The sequence below is a fragment of the Ovis aries genome, chromosome 22, assembly GCF_016772045.2.
Source record: "Ovis aries strain OAR_USU_Benz2616 breed Rambouillet chromosome 22, ARS-UI_Ramb_v3.0, whole genome shotgun sequence".
Taxonomy (NCBI): domain Eukaryota; kingdom Metazoa; phylum Chordata; class Mammalia; order Artiodactyla; family Bovidae; genus Ovis; species Ovis aries.
This window is the reverse complement of record NC_056075.1, coordinates 30,640,197-30,663,719: the sequence shown is the minus strand read 5'-3', so window position 1 is coordinate 30,663,719 and position 23,523 is coordinate 30,640,197. Positions and strand designations below refer to the sequence as shown.

Here is a 23,523-nt window from a genome sequence, read left to right as displayed (position 1 = left end):
AATGGTATTTTCATATTCTTTAAATACTTTTAAAGTTTAGTGCAGGTAACAAGCCTGATTCAAAGGAGGAAAATTTCTATCAGACGAGAATATCACAGCAATCCAGTCTATGCCCCAACCACTAATGCCAAAGAAGCTGAAGTTACATGATTCTATGAAGACCTACAAGACCTTCTAGAACTAACACCCCCAAAATGAGGTCCTTTTCATTATGGGGGACTGGAATGCAAAAGTAGGAAGTCAAGAGATACCTGAACTAACAGACAAGTTTGGCCTTGGGAGTACAAAATGAAGCTGGGCAAAGGCTAACAGAATTTTACAGTTTTACCAGAGTTAACACTGGTCATAGCAAACACCCTCTTCCTACAACACAAGAGAAGACTCTACACATGGACATCACCAGATGGTCAATACAGAAATCAGATGGATTATATTTTTTGCAACAGAAGATGGAGAAACTCTATACAGTCAGCAAAAACAAGACTGGGAGCTGACCATGGCTCAGATCATAATTCCTTATTAAAAATTCAGACTTAAATTGACTAAAGTAGGGAAAACCACCAGACCATTCAGGTCTGACCTAAATCAAATCCCTTGCAATTATATAGTGGAAGTGACAAACAGATTCAAGGGATTAGATCTGATAGACAGAGTGCCTTAAGAACTATGGATGGAGGTTCATGACATTGTACAGGAGGCACTGATCAAGACCATCCCCCAGAAGAAGAAATGCAAAAAGCAAAATGGTTGTCTGAGGAGGAAATACAAATAGCTGTGTAAAGAAGAGAAGTGAAAGGCAAAGGAGAAAAGGAAAGATATAACCATCTGAATGCAGAGTTCTAAAGAATAGCAAGGAGGTAAGAAAGTCTTCCTAAGTGATCAATGCAAAGAAATAGAGGAAAACAATAGAATGGGAAAGACTAGAGAACTCTTCAAGAAAATCAGAGATATCAAGGGAACTTTTCATGCAAAGATGGGCACAATGAAGGACAGAAATGGTATGAATCTAACAGAAGCAGAAGATATTAAGAGGTGGCAAGAATACACAAAAGAACTATACAAAAAAGATTTTCATGATCCAGATAACCACGATGGTGTCATCACCTACCAAGAGCCAGACATCCTGGAGTGTGAACTCAAGTGGGCCTTAGGAAGCATCACTATGAACAAAGCTAGTGGAGGTGATAGAATTCCAGCTAAGCTATTTCAAATCCTAAAAGATGATGCTGTGAAAGTGCTGCACTGGATATACCAGTAAATTTGGAAAACTCAGCAGTGGCCACGGGACTGGAAAAGGTCAGTTTTCATTCAATCCCAAAGAAAGGAAATGCCAGAGAATGCTCAAACTACTACACAACTGGATTCATCTCACATGCTAGCAAAGTAATGCTCAAAATTCCCCAAGCCAGGCTTCAATAGTACATGAATCTAGAACTTCCAGATGTTGAAGCTGGATTTAGGAAAGGCAGAGGAATCAGAGATCATACTGCCAACGTCCACTGGATCATAGAAAAAGCAAGAGAGCTCCAGGAAAACACCTACTTCTGCCTTATTCATTACACCAAAGCCTTTGACTGTGTGGATCACAACAAACTGTGGAAAATTCTTAAAAGAGATGGGAAATAACAGACCACCTGACCTGCCTCCTGAGAAATCTGTATGCATGTCAGATGCAACAGTTAGAACCGGACATGGAACAATAGACTGGTTCCAAATCAGGAAAGGAATAAGTCAAGGCTATATATTGTCAACCTGCTTATTTAACTTATGTGCAGAGTACATCATGCAAAATGTCGGACTGGATGAAGCACAACCTGGAATCAAGATTGCTGGGAGAAATATCAATAACCTCAGATACATGATGACACCACCCTTATGGCAGAAAGCGAAGAAGAGCTAAAGAGCCTCTTGATGAAAGTCAAGGAGAGTGAAAAAGTTGGCTTAAAGGTCAACATTCAAAAAATGAAGATCATGGCATCGGTCCCACTACTTCATGGCAAGCAGATGGGAAAACAATGGAAACAGTGACAGACTTTATTTTCTTGGGCTCCAAAATCACTGCAGATGGTGACTGCAGCCATGAATTTAACAGACTCCTTGGAAGAAAAGCTATGACTAACCTAGACAGCATATTAAAAAGCAGAGACATTACTTTGCTAACAAAGGTCCATCTAGTTAAAGCTATAGTTTTTCCAGTAGTCATGTATGGATGTGAGAGTTGGACTGTAAAGAAAGCTGAGCACTGAAGAATTGATGCTTTTGAACTGTGGGATTGGAGAAGACTCTCAAGAGTCCCTTGGACTGCAAGGATATCAAACCAGTCAATCCCAAAGGAAATCAGTCCTGAATATTCATTGGAAGGACTAATACTGAAGCTGAAGCGCCAATACTCTGGCCACCAGATGTGAACAAATGGTCTTTAGAAAAGACCCTGATGCTGGGCAAGACTGAAGGCAGGAGAAGGGGACGACAGAGGATTGAGATGGTTGGATGGCATCACGATCTCGATAGACTTGAGTTTGAGCAAGTTCCGGGAGTTGATGATGGATAGGAAAGCCTGGTGTGTTGAACTCCATGGGGTTGCAAAGAGTTGGACACAACTGAGCGACTGAACTGTACTGAGAAAATCCTCTTGCCAAAGCAGCAGACACTGGATTAGGATAACAATACTCAACCACAGAGCTTTCTTTTTCTCCTCCAAATAGACTTTGACTGTGAATTTAAAAAATGAGAACTATGCAAAAGATGTCAAAGTTAGATGTAAATAGGTTTTATTCTACATACCACTTCATTTGAGCACAAGACCCCATAGCCACCCAATTTTACCTATTTGCTAATACATAAAACTTTGAGCCTTTCACTTACAGATTCATCTTAATGTTAGAAAGGAACCCTAACAAAGCATATAATTACTGGAACTGTCTTTTTAAACATTTGAGATACTCTGTATAATTTTAAATCTGCTATGAAAACATACACATTTAACATATCACATTTTGATCAATTTGTGACCCAGATACTTACCAAGCCCAGGTAATTTCTAGATTGCGAAAACTGTTATGAAGCAGTTCAATACAATAAAGAATAACACCTAAAGAAACTATTCTTTTTATGCTAATCCGAGAAACCTAAACAGAGAGTTGCTTATAGGGAATCAATCCTGATTACGAGACTAAAAATTCAAATAAAAAATTAAAATTAAAATTTAAGAGTGGGAGGAAGGAATTCCTTGCCAGTCCTGTGGTTAGGACTTGGTGCTTTCACTACCGTGGCCTTGGTTCAATTCCTCGTTGAGGAATTAAGATCCCGCAAGGCACATGGCACAACCAGAAAAAAAGAGTGGACAGGGGTAGTGGGGGATAATGGTTAGAAAAGAACTTTAAGTCTGAGAGATACTGTGTAGATACACTGAAGAATCCTGCTTTCTGGTCTTAACAGTAATTATAAGCTATATTTAAATAAGACAGATAAGGTATACCATTTTATCATAGACTTTTATACTTTCTTAAAAGTATTTACTATTTATAATTTAATGAAAACATTCTAACAATTTTCATTACTATAAACATACTTTCTTATTGGAAAATAATGTTACCATTTAAGTACAAATATGGCTAAAAATAATTTTATGTGGTTAAGTTTGTAATGGTTGCTTTTCTGTGGCTCCATATTAACTTGATTCTGAGTCTCAAACTTTCTAAACCCCAACCTAACTCGTTTTTCTCCTCAGCAAATCAGATTCCAGACCCTTACCAGGCCATACTCTTTAAATAAATAATTTATATTTATATGGAAGATATATCCATCCATAGGGAACTCCTACAATTTTTTTTAACCATTATATAAAAATTAAGCCTTTATCCTGCATTAATATAGTACACTAAATTTCACAATTACAGAACAATATACATAAGAAACATATCGTGTCATGTTCACAAAAGATCTGAAACTTGAAAAAATAATTTTGTTTAGCGGAACTGACAATGTATTTTTAGAAGTACTTAAAACCAGTAATGTTTTAAAGCAGTCTCACTCACATGTAACAAAGCCAATCGCTGTTCCGGACGAAGATGACTAAACTCATCACTGAGAACAAACTGAATTGCTGGAAACATAAAAACAACTATTAGTACAATCTAAAAAAGATTTATGCCTTAGTTATAATCTCCTGTACCTTCAGAGAACACAGTGTTTCTATCAGGTAATGAACAATACAGACTAACTGTTTCATATAGACAAAAGGAATGCAGAAAATTTGCCTGTACAGATTAATCACCTACGAAATGATGATATTAGAAAAATATTAACAAGCTTTCACTAAAACATTTAAGGTAAGAAAATAAAAAGAAAACACTGAAATATACAAAAAGACAAGTAGAAGTAAGGTGTGACTTGATCAGAGTATACATGTTCAGGTTTCATGCTATATTTGCTTTTATCCACTACACATAAATGATATAAATTAAAATATTTAACAAAATAGGATATATTCCTATAATATCGTTAACTGGATACTTTGTCTAAAGAAACAGAACCAAGTAGGAAATACTGGGAAACGCTTCAGATTTCCACTCTCTGCTGCAGTACCTACATGCCCTTTGTCTTCTATAAATAAGAAGGTGTCATTCATGCCACTTCCTCAGAATGCCTAACTGGACAACCCTCTCCTAGAACTGTAACTCTTTACTCAACTTTTGTATTCCCAGTCCACCTGAGAGACTTTTGACACTCTAGAAGACTGAGTGTGTGTATATGAATATGTATGCTGGGGGTGATGGTGGGGATTTGTTTTCTTTTATAATCACCTTGAAGGCGACAAATTCAAACTCCTAGAGATTATGAAATACTTCCACTCCAATCCTACTCTTGTCACCATCCCCAAATTACAACTACTGATGGGATTCAGAGTGCCCTTTAGAGCTGTGAGCAGAGAAGGGACAGAACCTCTACTATTACTATTGCTCCCTTTTCCTCAAGCACCACTCAATTAAGACGTTCAAAAATTCTTCAACCTACTCTATATAGTCCAAATCTGTTAAAATATTTTTCCTCCCAAAGAATTTAACACAGGCATTACTATTCTTAAATGCATTTTAAGAGCTAGTTTTCAAAGCTCTATTTACTACCTTCTGACAACTGTCTTTGTTGAGTCTATAGTTTTTTATACTCCTCCATCTCTTATTAAAATAATGATTTAGATGAAACAGACAGCTATTTCCCGTAACAATATTAACTATTCTACTGCACTTATATTCTTTCTCTCTCTTTCTGCATTTACAACATTTATATATGGCACTGAAGTTTAGAAAGCACTCCTATACATAAATCTCATTTGATTCTCACAACTCATCGAAGGTAGGCAGGGTAAATACCTGTTTTTAAAGTGAAAGACTACTTTGAGAAGTTGTTTTGCATAATCTCACATGGCTAATTAGCCACTAGCGCAGAGCTCAGATTCTTACACTCTAAACCCTCTACATTAAATTTCAATCATGTTTGAAGAAGTATTTCTTCTGTTTCATGCAGATATAACCTCAGATAAACTACCTTAAGATACCTAGGTCTTATTATATTTAGAATTCAAAATATAATACCTACCATAAAAAAAGTTACTTTTTCCAGATCCATTTCTGCCCACTGTAAAATTTCAAAAAGTATGTTATTTTGTATAAAAAACAGTAAAATTTTAAACTGAAAGTATTCAAAGATATAAAATCTTATTTTCTAACAAAACATCTTAAAACTTAAATACAACAGAACAGTGAACAGCAAATAATAAAACAGCTTTAATTACCAAATGAGTACAGTTTTTGTTTCATCTTCAGTTTTTTTCTTAAAGAAATTTATTTCATTGTTTACTTTTTTGCTCTTTCTCAATAGTTTAACAGGAATAACTAAACATATTACCTGGTCTTCATTACAATGGACATGTAATTCTATTTTAATTGTATATAATACATCTAACAATTTAAAGATTCACATGCTAAAATTTTAAAATACTTAAACAGTCATTAAAAATTCTCAAACCATTTCCATATTAAAACTGTTTTCTGATCAGCCCTATACATCAAGTATAGTCTCTCAGAATCACAAAAATACAGACAACTATAAGGCACTTGTTTTACTACCTGAATTCAGAAATAAGCAATTCTATACATAAAAGAAAATCAAATGCATCAGGTATAATGAATTTATTTGAACTTTTCTGTTCAGCAGAATTTTCATTAAGAGTCATGAATAACTGTCACTCTCTCTCAATCTTGACCAATATCCTGAACAATTTAGCCCCAAAGTCATTATCTTTAATCCAAAGTAAATTCTAAAGAGATCAGAAAATAATGAAGTGCTTTAAAAAAAAAAGGCATACAACAGACTCAGGCCAACTTGAAGGGGGTCTTCTACTAGGGAAATCTAGGATAATTTGAGCACTAAAATAATTAGATGAATTATAAATTAGGGCTTGGGTGGAAGTGGAGGAGAATAATTCATGAGTCCATATTGAAAATAAAAAAATAAACAAACAGCTAAGGAGAAAGAATGCTTGATTATAGTAAAATAACAAAGGGTAAATGTGAGAGGAGTGCTAGAAATAGAATATCATCATCCTGTAACTACCAGAATAAAGGCAAGAATTATTGATGAATACTAAATCTAAGGGGGAATTTTGATAAGGAACACAGTATTTGCATGGTCCCCAAATCTCTCCACATTATTTATCAGTTGCAAAGGAAAAAACACTACTAGAGTGGAAAAATGACACACTCTTTACTGATCAAAAGTATAATCATCAATAAGCAGCAGATGGAGATCGTGTGCCTCCACATGGAGTACCCTGAAAAGGACACATCATTTACATAATATTTCTCAAAACCAACATTGTAAAAGACAAAGGCTGTGGAAATGACCCAGATTAAATGAGAATAAAGAGACGTGACAACTAAATGCAACACCTGATCCTAAATTAAATCCTGTACTGGGGTGGGGGGAAATGTTATAAAGAACATTTCTTGGTCAGTCAACATAAATAGAAAATAAAAATAAATGACTACTGTATTGATGCTAAATTTATTGACATTGATAACTCTACTGTGATTATACAAGATGGCTTCACAAAATCTGTCTAGAAGTGATCCAGCGTGACCACAAACCAGATATATCTTCTTTGTAAAGGTATGACCTTCTCCCCTCACTCTTGCCCTCAAACTGCACTCTCCCATTAAGGCCCTAGCAGCTAAGCAGGCTTGGGGCTCTGTTTTCCAGGAAAGCAGGGGACTAACACAAGTATAGATCATTAACAGGAAATAGCGATCTCTGGGTAGAGGGACTACAGTTTAATTCTTTTTCCTTTTAGCTTCTATGCTCTTTATGTTCTACAAAGTCACGTATATTTCTTTTGTTAGAAGGACAGGGATAAAGATAACCTTAAAAAGGTTTATGGTTATTACATTTAAACATCAAACAAGTATCAGCACACGAGGTTCTCCCTGCCTTCAAATCATTATTTTCCTAAGGGTCGAAAATCATTAAAGTGGTATGCTTTCAAAAGTTATGTTTAGGATCAATCTCAGTGTATATTACTTTTGGTCTTTCTTACACAATTAACGGACTTGTTTTTATTTTTTAAGATTTTTTTTTGATGTGGACTGTTTTTAAAGTCTTTATTAAATTTGTTACAATATTATTTCTGCTTTATGCTTTTGTGGCCATAAGGCATGGGGATCTTTGCTCCTGGACCAGGGATTGAACCTGCACCTTGTGTATTGGAAGGTGAAGTCTCAACCACTGGACAGCCAGGAAGTCCAGACTTGTTTTTAAAATACATTAAACAATATCTTTTTTTTTTTTTCAGTTAAACAAAAGAACATTTAGATAATTTCCTTTGTAACTGTGACTATTAACAATCCTAATGTTTCAACGAAAGTAGTAAAATAGCTACCTGGTAAGAGGCCCTACCAGAAGAATTGATGCTTTTGAACTGTGGTGTTGGGAGAAGACTCTTGAGAGTCCCTTGGACTGCAGGGAGATCCAACCAGTCCATTCTGAAGGAGATCAGCCCTGGGATTTCTTTGGAGGGAATGATGCTTAAGTTTAAACTCCAGTACTTTGGCCACCTCATGCGAAGAGTTGACTCATGGGAAAAGACTCTGATGCTGGGAGGGATTGGGGGCAGGAGGAGAAGGGGACGACAGAGGATGAGATGGCTGGATGGCATCACTGACTCAATGGACGCAAGTCTGAGTGAACTCTGGGAGTTGGTGATGGACAGGGAGGCCTGGCGTGCTGTGATTCATGAGCTCGCAGAGTCGGACACAACTGAGTGACTGAACTGAACTAAACTGAAGAGGCCCTACAGATATAATTTAATCATTCTAGGTAATGATGGCCATCATCTTACAAAACCACAACAATTGAAATGTCAAGAACCACCAACCAACCAACCAAACATGTGGTAGCTCAGTCCTGTCCGACTCTTTGTGATCCCATGGACTGTAGCTGACCAGGCTCCCTGGTCCATGGGATTTTCCAGGCAAGAGTACTGGAGTGGATTGCCATTTCCTTCTCCAGGGGATCTTCCTGACCCAGGGATCGAACCCGGGTCTCCCTCATTGCAGTCAGACACTTTACCCTATAAGCCACCAGGGATAAAATTAGTCCTCCACTGGGTTCCAGACCCAAGGATTTAATCAACCATAGACTGGGGGTTTTCAGAAAGTTCCAAAAACAAACCAGAATTTGCCACAAGCTGGCAACTATTTACACATGAGGTACATTGTATTTACAGCTATTTACATAGCATTTACACTGTATTACAAGTAATCTAGGGATATGCTTAGGTTATATGCAAAAAGACTAAGATTTTATAACAAGTTTTAGTCACATCCAAGATACCAAAGAGAAACTATAACTGTATAAAACTGATATTAAGATATTTAACCACTTCTAATTTATGAGTTAAGGAAATACTCTAAATCTAGTAATTATTCAAGTTTCTCCATTTCTAAAGATTTTCTGATTGATGAAAATCAGAAGATGCTTATAATCAAAATGTAAGTAAAACTCTAGTACAATCAATCTATTCTTAGAGCACACTAATTAATGATTTTTCAGTAGGTTAAGGCAGAAGGAAAAGTATGTTTTTATTACCAACTACAAAGCTGCAACTGATGTTTCAAAGGCAGGCTTTTTTGTGCCCTCAATTTTTAAATTTTATTATTTATTTCAAAATAAAATATGATTCTCAAAAGTTTCTCTGGGAACATTAGTATTCACTGTTCGTCCTTATTTCTGTATTGTCAACTAAACTGGCACTTGCCAAGAGCATTTGCCAGCAACAGAACAACAAGGGCATTTGCCATTTGCCTCTGCAGAGATGGAACCCTGTGCTGCTGCAGCTGCTGGCCTTCAGCAACCACCCCCCCCCCCCCCCCAGCTGAATTCAGGGTGGAGAGTCAGGCACTGTGCTCACTCTCACTTTCCCACCAGGTCTTCAGATAGATATTTTCAGGAACTGATTTCATGATCCCAATCCCTGCATCTCTTCAGATCTAGAAAATAACTAAATCCCTCATGATGACATTCTCTCCTCCTGACTAGCAAAAAACTTTGTGTCAAGTAAGCGCTTGCAAAGTAATGTTCAAAATTCTCCAAGCAAGGCTTCAGTTCTCCTAAACAGAGAACTCCCAGATGTTCAAGCTGGATTTAGAAAAGTCAGAAGAACCAGAGATCAAATTGCCAACATCCACTGGATCAAAGAAAAGCAAGAGAGTTCCAAAAAAATATCCACCTCTGCTTCACTGACTACGCTAAAGCCTTTGACTGTGTGCATCACGACAAACTGTGGAAAATTCTTCAAGAGATGAGACTACCAGACCACCTTACCTGCCTCCAGAGAAACCTGTTAGAACAGTTAGAACTCAACATGGAACAATGGACTGGTTCAAAATAGGGAAAGGAGTGCATCAAGGCTGTATATTTTCACCCTGCTTATTTAACTTATATGCAGAGTACATCATGAGAAATGCTGGGCTGGATGAAGCATGGGCTGGATGAAGCATAGGCTGGAATCAAGATTGCCGGGAGAAATATCAATCACCTCAGATATGCAGATGATATACCACCCTTATGGCAGAAAGCGAAGAAGAACTGAAGAGCCTCTTGCTGAAGGTGAAAGAGGAGAGTGAAAAAGCTGGCTTAATACTCAACATTCAAAAAACGACGACCATGGCATCCGGTCCCATCTTTTCATGGCAAATAGATGGGGAAACAATGGAAACAGTGAGACTTTATTTTTCAGGGCTCCAAAATCACTGCAGATGGTGACTGCAGCCATGAAATTAAAAGACGCTTTCTTCTTGGAAGAAAAGCTATGACTAACCTAGACAGCATATTAAAAGCAGACATTACTTTGCCTACAAAGGTCTGCCTAGTCAAAGCTATGGTTTTTCCAGTAGTCGTGTATGGATGTGAGAGTTGGACCATAAAGAAGGCTGAGCACCAAGAATTGATGCTTTTGAACTGTGGTGATGGAGAAGACTCTTGGGAGTCCCTTGTACTGCAAGGAGATCAAACCAGTCAATCCTAAAGAAAATCAATTCTGAATACTTACTGTAAGGACTGATGTTGAAGCTGAAGCTCCAATACTTTGGCCACCTGATGAGAACGGCCAACTTATTAGAAAAGACCCTGATGCCGGGAAAGATTGAAGGCAGGAGGAGAAGGGGGTGACAGAAATGAGATGGTTGGATCGCATCACCAACTCGATGGACAGGAGTCGGAGCAAATTCCAGGAGATGGTAAAGGACAGGGAAGGCTGGCATGCTGCACTCCATGGGGTCACAAAGAGTCAGACACAATTTAGCGACTGAATAACCACCAAAAGGCTTGAATGCACTGAACTTCCCCTTCACCAAAATCTTAAGAGACTGACCTTCCCCCACTGTCTCTTTGGAGCAGTCTCACAGAGTTATCTGAGGTGCTTATCTCCTGGGCTGCAGTCCTCATTTTGCCCCAAATAAAACTTAATTCCCAACTCATGCATTTTTTTTAGTCAACAGTATGAATCTTACCTCAAGCTATGGACTCCATGGTACATACTCTCCCTGACCCCTAATTCATATGTTAAAGCCCTAACCCTACTATGTGAAGCTTTTTGGAGATAAGGGGTCTTTGGGAGGTAATTTACATGAGGTTAGGAGTGAGGCCTTTATGGTAGGACTGCTCTTTCAAGAGGGAGAGGTTCAAACAAAGGTTCTCCAGAGCAGTGAAAAAATAAATCCCTGTTGTTTAAGCCATCTAGTCTATGACATTTTGTTGTGGCAGACCAAGCCAACTAGGACACTGTAGGGCTGAAATCTATGTTGATAGCGATTCTATACTTTTCTGGTGTCTGCTGCTGCTGCTGCTAAGTCGCTTCAGGCATGTCCGACTCTGTGAGACCCCATAGACGGCAGCCCACCAGGCTCCCCTGTCCCTGGGATTCTCCAGGCAAGAATACTGGAATGGGTTGCCATTTCCTTCTCCAATGCATGAAAGTGAAAAGTCAAAGTGAAGTCACTCAGTCGTGTCGGAATCTTAGCGACCCCATGGGATTTTCCAGGCAAGAGTACTGGAGTGGGGTGCCATTGCCTTCTCCTTTCTGGTGTCTAGAAGCACTCATTTAATCTGTTCTTTAAAAACTCAGCAGATGGTCAGAAAACACCTGCTGTCTGTATCACTATCATCTGTAGAACCTATATATTAATTATTATATTGAAGGACAATCACCATTAGCCCCCTTATCCTCACATTATTGCTTTCTCATTTAATGTTCCCAACAGCCCTAAGAAACATGTATCATTATTTCCACTTTCCAAGTGAGAAAACTGAAGCATCAGGAAGTCTGAAGAATACATAGCAGAACTGGGATTTGAATCCCATTCTGCCATGATCCAAAGTTTATGCTTTTCCTATCAAGCTGCATGGTCTGTCCTTGGACATTATAATGGGGAAAAAAAAATGTCTTAGAACAACCTAATTTGTGAATAAAGAATGGTCATCTTTGAAATAAGGCAATAGTGACCACTTTTAAAGTAGGAAATGACATACCAAGAATAGCTGAAATGCTAAATTTAGTGCCATTCACTATAAACTTAAATCTATTAAAACACATACACACAAGGCTACCAAATAAAAATGAATACTCTGTCTTATCCAAGTATTTTTAAACGTAAAAAGGAAGCAATTTCATCAGTGCAGATAAAAGTATTCACACAGAAAAAAAAATACAAATTTATGTAATATTAAGACAATTCCTGTCTCCTTAAGCCTAATGTAGGCAAATTTAAACGACTATGTAGACAGAAAACTGACAAGAGTGAACCATGAACACTTACCAATAACATTATGTTTTGAACTGAACGGGTCTACAATTGTTTGATCTCTATAACTTCGAAAACCCTGGATAATAACCTAACAAACAGAAGAGAGATTTTTTTCAGAAAGAAATAACATGCCCCAAAAGAAATAACCTCTAAGCTAGTATTTTCCTTTTGCCCTCCTTCCCTTTCTGGTTTCCCATTTAATGCCAAATAGAAAAATTCCCATGTCAGAGAAGAAAAATTTATCTTGGAAAATGATTTAAAAATCTTCTTAAAACTGCCCGTATATCAGTAACCACTACCAGTGTTGCTTAAGAGAAGTTATAATTAGTAACCTGTTAGGGAGCGCTCAAAATCAAATACACTGGGTAAGGCTGGCTGGAACACTAACCATCAGAGGGCCGGATAAAAGTCTTATCAAGTATGCAGGGGGGCTCAGCGGTCCTGGGCGCCCCTTTCAGTCACACTCTGACCAAAAAAGAGCCGCCCATCCAGGACAGGACTGCTCCGAGTCCAACACATCCAGCCGAGAAACTTCTCTTAACGAGTGTGAATGGGCTCATTTTCGGGGTGGCCTCCAGCGCGGGAAGACCATTTTGACAGAAAGTAAACAACGGAATGAGGAGGCGCTACACATTCTGCAGGAAGGAGGGACCCTTTCACGTCTCCGGTAACTCGGGGAGGAGCGAGGCCCCTGGCTAAGCTGACACCCAGCTTGGACCCCACAGGCGTCCCGAGGCCGGGGACACCCTCTCTTCACACACGCCACGCAAAAGGCTCGCGAGGGGGCTGCCTAGCCCCACAGGACCAAGCTGCTTCTCGTCCACCCGGGAGGGCCCGGTTCCCTCCAAAAGGCCCACGTCGCCAGCCCCTCCAGCTCTCTCCGCTAGAGCCCGCCTCCCTCAGACAAGCGCCCTGCGGAGAGGCTCGGGCTGCAAAGGGGCGGCTCGGGCTGCAAAGGGGCGCCCCGAGCTGCGCCCCTCCCCCACAGTCCCTGTCCAGCCCCGCGCCACCCTGCAAGAAGCAACACCCCCGACAGGAGCTGTCCTCACGAGCCCCTGAGGGGCGGGAGGGACGCACAGGCCTCACCTGCTTTATGTACATGGTTCCGTGCCCCTGGCCGGCGAGAAGGGCTCCCGGCGAGCAGCAACAACTCGGCAGCGGGGTTAGGTGAGGCGCCTAAACGACCCCACCCCCCAAGGCGCCGCTTGCACCCCTCGAGCCAAACAAAATGGCGGCGCCCATGGAGGCGGAGTCCCCGCCTCGGACGGAACCACCCTCGCAGCTTCCCTCGGAACGTGGGGGGAATCAGAGTCAGATCTGCTCTGTATTTTTAGCAAAAGAGCCTTCTGCGATGTCGCTAGCTGAATTTCATGTGACTCCTCAATTTTTCAATGAATTTTCCCTGAGAAGTAGTCGGAAACTTCATTCGGAAAAGCCTTGGTCGTGAGATTGACCTGTATACCCTCCGAGCGGGCAGCCAATGGTTGCGGCCACAAGGTGGCGAAAGGTTCGGCGCCAAAGCTGAGAGAGGGTGTCCAAGCGCCAGTAGCCGTGCGAGTTGACGGCCCCGTGGTCTCGCGCTGTTTGGAAATACCGAGCTGGGGCGGGCGGCGCGGCTGCCCGAACCTGTAGTGTACACGACCTGGGGGGAAACTCGGGGGGCAGAACCCCTGGTCCTCTATTATTCTCTCTCTTGTGTAACTTAGAATGGCCCCCGCTGACTCTGGACTCCCCACTCTCAGGACAGCCCCAAAGGGACTTGACGCTAGAAAATTAATTTTAATAATGTCATAGTTATTAATATCCCAGAGCTGTTACTGCTCTGCCAATTGGTATAAATCTAGGCAGATTGGACAACTGGAACGCAAAGATTTATTTAAGATTAAAACCCCTCCCCCCCTTTTTTTCCTAACAGCCTAAAAGCTTGGAGGTGCTAGTGGCAACCCTGGGCGTATCTGATCTGCACCAATCGCAGGAGAAAAACTCGGATCTCTGGGCCGCTGTAAAATTACCTGCCACTCAGCACTCAAGTTGGTCGGTCCTCGCCACCCGTCCCGCTACGGCGGACAGTTCTAGCGCTGATTATTTCTACATTGAGCTATTTCAAATGACTAACTTCGTCCCTGTCAACGCCTCTTGGTGCTGGAAGAAGACTTTATGTATGTACCTTTTTAATAGATGAAGAGGACAGGGACACTTCAGGGAAAACAAATGACTTATTAGAGGAGGCAAGGGAAAGAAAAAGAGCACTTCAGGGAAAACATACCACTTTTAGGAAAGTCAAACCGGCCCTTAGGAGAAGAGATGGAAGTCGCTGGTTTTTGCGACTTTGAGTATTACTTCCGTGATGAGACCAAACAAACTGAAAAGTTTTAGTTTGGAGCAGAGAAAGATTCATTGCGAGGAGAATGGGGCAGCTTATGTTCAAAAAGCACAAACTACCCAATGGTTTTCTGGGAAGAGTTTTGATAAGCAAATTTTGGAGGAAGGGCTGCAGAGGTGTGTGACCTGGTATAGTAACGGTGATATTCCAGGACTCTCAATTAGCCCTCTTGTTCCAGCCAGTCGGGGGTCCACATGCTTGCGCTCAGCCTTCATTTACCGTTCTTGATCTGCCTGGGGGACTTAGTGCCTGTAGAAGAACTCAAGAGATGTGTACCAGATTGTAGTGTGTGTACCTTGAAAAAGAACCAGGACCCCTCCCCATCACTGCTCTATTGTTTCTTGCCTCCTTTTAATTTCTTTCTACATTCCTTCACTCCCCTAGTTAGTAACTTTGAGTATCCCCTTTGGAATCCAGGGAAAATCTAGGAGGCTGAAGCCTTTTTCTTACAAACAAGAAATGGGAGACACAGGTTTTTGGTATGAGGCAGGGCCCCCAGGGTCCTGCCTGGATTCAGTAACACTCAAAAATCTAACTGCTCCCTTTCTCCGATGGGTCAGTTACTCTGATAACTTTCAGGGTCAGATTGGAGGAATAAATATACTGAATATATTTGCAGGAGGAATACACCTTGCTCAGGACCCAGCCTTCTGTTCGGTTTATGGGCTGTGGTGTGGGATCTGGCTAAAGTCTATAAACTGGGTGAAAGGTTGTGATTTTTCTGCTGTGGTGACTGACATCAGCCTCCACTCACCTAAACCTAATCTAATATAGTATGTAAATGAACCTCTACCACAACTGGCTGCCTATTTCACTCCTAGGAACAAGGTGGTCTTAGCTGTAACCATAGACTCCTTAAATGTAAGGGCTAAAAATAGAAAATCGTAGATGATAATGTAGGAGTAAATCTTTGTGACTATAAATCAGGCAATGGTTTCTTAAACATGACACTAAAAGCACAAGCGATGAAAGAAACATAATTTATACTCTATGAAAACTTTTGTGCAGGGACTTCCCTGGTGGTCCAGTGATTAAGAATCTGTCTGCCAATGCAAGGGACACCAGTTCCATTTCTGGTCTGGGAAGATCCCATGTGCCCTGGAGCAATTAAGCCCGTATGCCACAACTACTGAGCCTGTACTTTAGAGCCTGCAAGCCATAGCTACTGAACCCTGCACACTCTAGGGCCTGTGCTTCTCAACAAAAGAAGCCACCACAATGAGAAGCCCTCATAGTGCAAGAAAGAGTAGCAACTTCCCCCCGCCACCCACACCACCACCCTCTGCAGCTGGAGAGAAAAGCATGAAAGCTGTGCACAGCAACAAAGACTCAGCACAGCTGGAAAACCAAAACAAAACAAAACTTTTGTGCATCTAAACAAATAAAACAAGAAGAAAATACTTGTGAATTTTATTGATATATTTGAAAAGGGACTTGTTTCTGAAATATATAAGAACTCTTACAATAACAATAAGAAGACAACTTGATTTAAAAATGGGTAAAAGATTTGAATACACGTTTTCCCAAGTGGTCAGTAAACTTATGAAAAGATGCTCACCATCATTAGCCACAGTCAGCTACCACTTCATACGCACTAGGATAGCTAGAATAAAAAAGACAGACAATGACAGGTGTTAGCTTGGATATGGAGAAATTGGAACTGTCTTACTGCTGCTGGGAATGTCAAATGTTGCAGCCACTTTGTTCCTCGAAAATTTAGATGTGGAATTACCACATGACTCACAGTTTCATTTCTAGGTATATATGCAAGAGAAATGAAAACTTCCGCACAAAAATGTGTATATGAATGTCCATAGCAGCGTTATTCTTAACAGCTAAAAGGTAGAAATAACTTAAATGTCAATCAACTGGTAGATGAGTAAAATGTGCTCAATCCATACAATAAAGTTCAGTTCAGTTCAGTTGCTCAGTCGTGTCCGACTCTTTGAGACCCCATGATTCGCAGCACGCCAGGCCTCCTTGTCCATCACCAACTCCCGGAGTTCACTCAGACTCACATCCATCGAGTCAGTGATGCCATCCAGCCATTTCATCCTCTGTCGTCCCCTTCTCCTCCTGCCCCTAATCCCTCCCAGCATCAGAGTCTTTTCCAATGAGTCAACTCTTTGCATGAGGTGGCTAAAGTACTGGAGTTTCAGCTTTAGCATCATTCCTTATGATTCAGCAATAAAAAGTAATACTGATACACACTGAAGATTGTACTGACACATACACTTAAGAATACCAAAGGGAAAAAGAAAAAACAGAATACCAAAGGAGTTCCCTGGTGGCCCAGTGGTTAGGATTCTGGGCTTTCCCTGCTGTGGCCTGGGTTCAAGCCCTGGTTGGGGAACTCATGAAGTGCAGCCAAGGGAAAAAAAAATGGATGAATCTTTCAAATGTAAGCTAAGTGAAAGAATGTAGTAACAAAAAAGCACATATTGTATGATTCCATTTATACAGAATGTCCAAAACAGACAAATTCATAGACACATAAAATAGATTAGTAGTTGCCTGGGGTTACAGATTGGGTGGGAAGATTGGGAAGAAGATTTGAGGAAAGTTTTTTTCTTTTTTTGATCTGTCTCATAAAGTAAAGGAAATAAAAGCAAAAATAAACAAATAGGACCTAAATATACTTAAAAGTTTTTGCACAGGAAAGGAAACCATCAACAAAACAAAAAGTACACTGAATGGGAGAAAATATTTGCAAATGGTATGACTAATAAGGAATTATTATCCAACATATGTAAACAGCTCTTGCAATGCAATATCAAGATACAAACAACTTGATTAAAAACTGAGCAGAAGAACTGAATAGACATTTTTCCAAAGAAGAAATACAGGTAGCCAACAGGGACATGAAAAGATGCTCAACATCATTAAATCATCAGGGAAATGCCAATCAAAAACCACATCACACCTGTCAGAATGGCTATCGTCAAAAAGAACACAAAGAACAAATGTTGGCAAGGATGCAGAGAAAAGAGAACCCTCCAACACTGTTTGGTAGGAATGTAAATTGGTTCGGCCAGTGTGGAAAAAAGTATGAAGGTTTCTCAAAATACTAAAATTGGAACTACTGTATGACCCAGAAACTCCACTCCTGGTTGAATAGATGTATGTAAAAAAGATTCCACCAAAAACACCAAATCAAAAATACATGCACAACAATGTTCATAGCATCATTATAAGCAACCTGAGTCCAACAATAAAAGAACAGCTAAAGATGTGGTGTGTATATATATATATATATGTATGTATATGTGTGTACACACAGATACACAATGGAATACTACTCAGCCATAAAAAAGAATGAAACTTTGCCATATGCTGCAATGTGCATGGACATACAGGACATTATTGCCTGCCCGTACAGAAGATGTAGGTTTGTTTGGGAAGATCCCCTGGAGGAGGAAACTGCAAACCACTCCAGTGTGCTTGCCTGGGAAATCCCATGGACAGAGGAGCCTGGCACGCTATGGTCCATAGTGTCTCAGAAGAGTCAGGACTTAACAACTAAACACACACACGACACACACAACATGCTAAGTGAAACGTTAGACAGGCAAAGACAATGTGTAACTTATGTGTGAGACCTAAAAAATACAACAAACTAGTGAATGCAACAAAAAAGAAACAGACTCACTCAGATAAAGAGGACAAACTAGAGTTTGCTGTCGAGGAAATGAGGAAGGGGCAATATGAAGGTGGGGTAGTAGAAGGTACAGGGTGTAAAATAGGCTGCAAGATATATTGTACAACATGGGGAATGTAGCGAGTGTTTTGTAGTAATATAAGTGAAGTGTAGCCTGTAAAAATTGTATTAATAAATAAACATCAAATTTAGGTAGCATTTACAAAGAAGATAAAAGAATAAGTTCAAAACTTAAAGAGAACTCTGGAAGATTATTGAATTTTAAAAAATTGATAGACATGGAGGTTGAAAATTTCCCATATAAGCATTGTCCCTTGTGCCTAATAAAGTAGGGATGCTAAGATTTAGAAAATAGTGCAAAACTCTCAAGAATCTTAGAAATTATGGGTAAATCATGTCTAGGTATATCAAATATCATTTTTCATAGTTGGACAAATTCAGCAACTAGCTCAAGACGGTGACAGATTAACTCACACAAAAAAATACAGGTAGCAAGGTATTTTTGCTTTTTCTTCATTTCAAATTGTTGAATGCACACATACTGCTAACATGCAATAGACAGCAGCCCACCAGGCCCCCCGTCCCTGGAATTCTCCAGACAAGAACACTAGAGTGGGTTGCCATTTCCTTCTCCTGTGCATAAAAGTGAAAAGTGAAAGTGAAGTCACTCAGTCGTGTCCGACTCTTAGCGACCCCATGGACTGCAGCCCACCAGGCTCCTCCATCCATGGGATTTTCCAGGCAAGAGTACTGGAGTGGGGTGCCATTGCCTTCTCCGTAATTTGAAATATGTATATGCAATTTGGGGCTTCCCAGGTGGCGGTAGTGGTAAAGAATATGCCTGCCAGTGCAGAAGACTAGGGTTTAATCCCTAGGTGAAGATCTCCTGGAGGAAGGCATGGCAATCCACTCCAGTACTCTTGCCTGGAGAATCCCATAGACAGAGGAGTCTGGTGGGCTACAGTCCATAGGTCACAAAGAGTCAGACACAACTGAAGCAACTTAGCATGCATGCATATGCAATTTGAACACAGTAGAGATATGAGGAAGAATTTTTTTCAGCTTCATTGATGACAAACACGACTAAATCTGAACTGGATAAAACTATGAAGGATTACACTCTTAAGGAATGTGGTTTACATTTAGTATAGGAATATGTTCTAATGGTGCAGCTGCGTTGACAGAAAAACATTCTGAAGTCATTATCCAAATTAAAGAGCTTCCATGAGTGTATAAATCAACATACAGCTTTCTTCATCAAGACAGCTTTGCATTGAAAAAATTTTAGCTGAACTAAAGGGTGTTAAGTTACTCAGTAAAAAATTGCAAATTATGCAAAACCCACTGTATTAGGTTTGAGATTTTTCTCTCTGTTATGTGATAACATGGAAACACCTATTGTTGCATATGGTAGGAGGCATGAGATCCTACGCTGACTGAAGCGGTAACTGAAGTGGAACGTTCTGTTAGCAATGTCTACATATGAAACACATTTGCAGTGTTCCTAGAAAGTGAAAAACACTTTCATAAGGTCTCCACCTTTTAAAAATGTGGTTTGGATGACAGAGTTGTTTATTTGTGATATTTTGAGCATTTTTTATGATCTTGCTACTTCTAAGCAAGGAAAGACTGATATGATTAAAACGGCAGATAGGATCAAAGAGCAAAAATGAAAGCAAGAATCTTGAAAAAAGAGGGTTTCCATAGAGTATATAACATGCTCCTTAATTTAACAAAATTATCAGTAAAGTAGGTGATCTGGGAAGCGTTATGGCCAAATGCCTTACAGATTTGACAGAACTGTTTACATTTTATATCCATCAAAAGAAGATCCATGCATGGGAAATTTACAGGTCCAGAAACCACTGCTTTCCTTGAAAGGTAACTTTTCAACTTTATAAACTTAAAGAATAAATTGGTGGAAATGCCAATGGATTGCAGATTTTGAACATCAGAATCGCTTGCTGTATTTTGGGTAAAAGTGAAAGATGAAAATCTTGAGCTTCCTGGAATGGCTTTAAAATTTCTTCTTCTATTCCTGTTAACAAACCTCTGTAATACTGGTTTCTCCACTAAAGCTTTCATTAAAACGAAACATAAAAACAGTTTCAACAGTCATTATATCTTGTGAGTAGCATTATATTCCATTCTGCCTGCTTAGCTAGACTTAACAAGCCCTTATAAGCATATTTGTCCACTAAAACCAATATTGATATGAATAGTATTCATTTATGTTTTACTTATAATTTTATAAGTAAAATAACACTATATTTTACTTATAATTTTTGTTTAGTTATGACTGAAGAATGACAAAAAATTATTAGTATAAAAGCAGTTTTCTCTATTCATCACTTATGTGCATTCAATGAACAACACACACAGATTTTGCAATTATTTTACTTTTTCCCTATGTTATGTTTGTTCTGGTTATGTTTATTGGAATATAATATTTTCTATTGAAACCAATAATAACAATTAGGTTGTTATTTTGTATGTCTTTGGTTTTTAATGTGATTTATTTAGCAGTTCATTTTTATTGAATTTTACAAATGGAATGATTCTCAACACATCAAGAAAATATAAAAACTGGCCCTTCACCACATTTGGTTTGAGAAGCACCATTCTATGAATCAAATTCATATATAACATGAGGATAAACTACTAACTTTGGATAGATCACAATTTTGTTTTTCTTTTTTGGCTTAAGCATGGAAAAGTATTTATTGGCTCTTGTAAATCAAGCAATTCAAAGACATCAGCTTCAGATATGACTTGACTCAGGGCCCAAACCATGTTTCCAAAATTTAGTTTTCTCTTTACATTTCTCAGCTGTGTTGCCTTGACGTTGTCTCCATTCTTGGCAGTTCCCTTTTTAGGCTTGAAAGATGATGTCATCAGCTCCTGGAGCAGCATCTCTCTATGCTGAAATTCAGTGAAAGATAGTGAGCATCTTTATCCTAGCATTTCCAGAAAACATTCTGGGGTCCACTCTGATCGGACTATGTCAGTCCATGAGCTCATCTTTGATTTGATTACTACTGATGCCATCAAGATGCAGGACTTTGGCCGAGTCAGAATCATTCATCCCACTATTATTTTTTTTTTTACTAAAGTTTTGGTGATTTACAGTTTTGAGTTAGTTTCAGACATACAGCAAAGTGATTCAGTTACATGCTTGGTTTCTCAGTCAGAACTATAGCCTGCCAGACTCCTCTGTCCATGAAAACATGGAGCAGATTGCCATCTCCTACTCCAGAGGATCTTCCTGACCCAGGGATCGGTCAGTTATAAATATATACATATATTTTTTTCAGATTCTTTTCCATTATTGGTTGTACAAGATATTGAATATAGTTCCCTGTGCTTATCTAAATCCTTGTTGTTTATCTCTTTTACACATTTGGTGGTGTGTAGGATTGATTACAATTTGAGTAATGTGAAGTCCAGTGAGTTAGGGAAAAGAAGGACCACTTTTTTCTAGCAGGAAAGATGTACATTGTTCTGAGCTTCACTTCTTCACCATTCCCACTAGAGGGCAGACAAGAAGTACTTATAATTATTCAGTTCAGTTCTGTAACTCAGTTGTGTCCAGCTCTTTGAGACCCCATGGACTGCAGCACAGCCAGTCTTCCCTGTCCATCACCAACTCCTGGAGCTTACTCAAACTTCTGTTCATCGAGCTGGTGATGCCATCCAACCATCTCATCCTCTGTCATCCCCTTCTCTTGCCTTCAATCTTGCCCAGCGTCAGGGTCTTTTCTAAGGAGTCAGTTCTTTGCATCAGGTGGCCAAAGTATTGGCGCTTCAGCTTCAGTATCAGTCCTTCCAATGAATGTTCAGGACCGATTTCCTTTAGGATGGACTAGTTGGATCTCCTCGCAGTCCAAGGGACTCGCAAGAGTCTTCTCCAACATCACAGTTCAAAAGCATTAATTCTTCAGTGCTCAGCTTTCTTTATGGTCCAACTCTCACATCCGTACATGACTACAGAAAAAACCATAGCTTTGACTAGGTGGACCTTTGTTGGCAAAGTAATGTCTCTGCTTTTTAATATGCTGTCTAGGTTAGTCATAGCTTTTCTTCCAAGGAGCGAGCATCTTTTAATTTCATGGCTGCAGTCACCATCTGCAGTGATTTTGGAGCCCAAGAAAATAAAGTCTGTCACTGTTTCCATTGTTTCCGCATCTATTTGCCATGAAGTGATGCAACCAGATGCCATAGTTTTTTGAATGTTGAATTTTAAGCCAACTTTTTCACTCTCTTCTTTCACTTTCATCAAGAGGCTCTTTAGTTCTTTTTAGCTTTCTGCCATAAAGGTGGCGTCATCTGCATATCTGAGGTTATTGAGATAACCTCCCAGCAATCTTGATTCCAGCTTGTGCTTCATCCAGACCGGCATTTAGCATATAATTGTTGAAGTGAAGTGAAGTGAAGTCGCTTAGTCGTGTCCGACTCTTCGTGACCCCGTGGACTGTAGCCTGCCAGGCTCCTCTGTCCATGGGATTTTCCAGGCAAGAATACTGGAGTGGGTTGCCATTTCCTTCTCCAGTGAATCTTCCCAACCCAGGGATCGAACCCAGGTCTCCCGCATTGTAAGCAGATGCTTTTACCGTCTGAGCCACCAGGGAAGTGGGTGTGTCAAAAAGCCAAAATTGCTCTTAAACTACAAGACTGAAGTATAGCAAAAAAATAAAGCAGAGCAAGATCAATTACCCAGTGAACATTTATTGGTACCAATACTGTACTATACCACAGTAAGACTTAATGAAGAGTTTGAAGCCCAGTGTTTTTGTATTTATAGCTAAAACCCAAGATATGTGTGTGTGTGCTTAGCTGCTCAGTCATGTCCAACTCTTTGTGACCCCATCAACTGTAACCCTCCAGGCTCCTCAGTCCATGGGGATTCTCCAGGCAAGAATACTGGAGTGGGTTGCCATGCCCTCCTCTAAGGATCTTCCCAACCCAGGGATTGAACCCAAGTCTCCCACATTGCAGGCAGATTCTTTACCAGCTGGGCCACCAGGGAAGCCCAAGAATACTGGAGTGGGTAGCCTATCCCTTCTCCAGGGGAACTTCCCGACCCAGGAATTGAACTGGGGTCTCCTGCATTGCAGGTGGATTCT

General features: G+C 39.9%; 1 protein-coding gene across 2 annotated transcripts in view; it reads right to left on the bottom strand.

Moving 5' to 3' along the window:
• The window catches only part of SMC3 (structural maintenance of chromosomes 3), a 38,504-nt gene extending 24,920 nt beyond the window's left edge, over positions 1 to 13,584 (bottom strand). For both annotated transcript variants that reach the window (XM_060404450.1, XM_004020189.5), the window contains exons 1-4: positions 13,446 to 13,584; positions 12,372 to 12,447; positions 5,599 to 5,637; positions 4,038 to 4,105 (exon numbers count right to left, since the gene is read on the bottom strand). In XM_060404450.1, the coding sequence (XP_060260433.1) occupies positions 4,038 to 4,105; positions 5,599 to 5,637; positions 12,372 to 12,447; positions 13,446 to 13,460 (198 nt within the window). In that variant the 5' untranslated portion in view covers positions 13,461 to 13,584. The remainder of the gene's footprint in view (positions 1 to 4,037; positions 4,106 to 5,598; positions 5,638 to 12,371; positions 12,448 to 13,445) is intronic.
• Between the last annotated feature and the right edge of the window lie 9,939 nt (positions 13,585 to 23,523).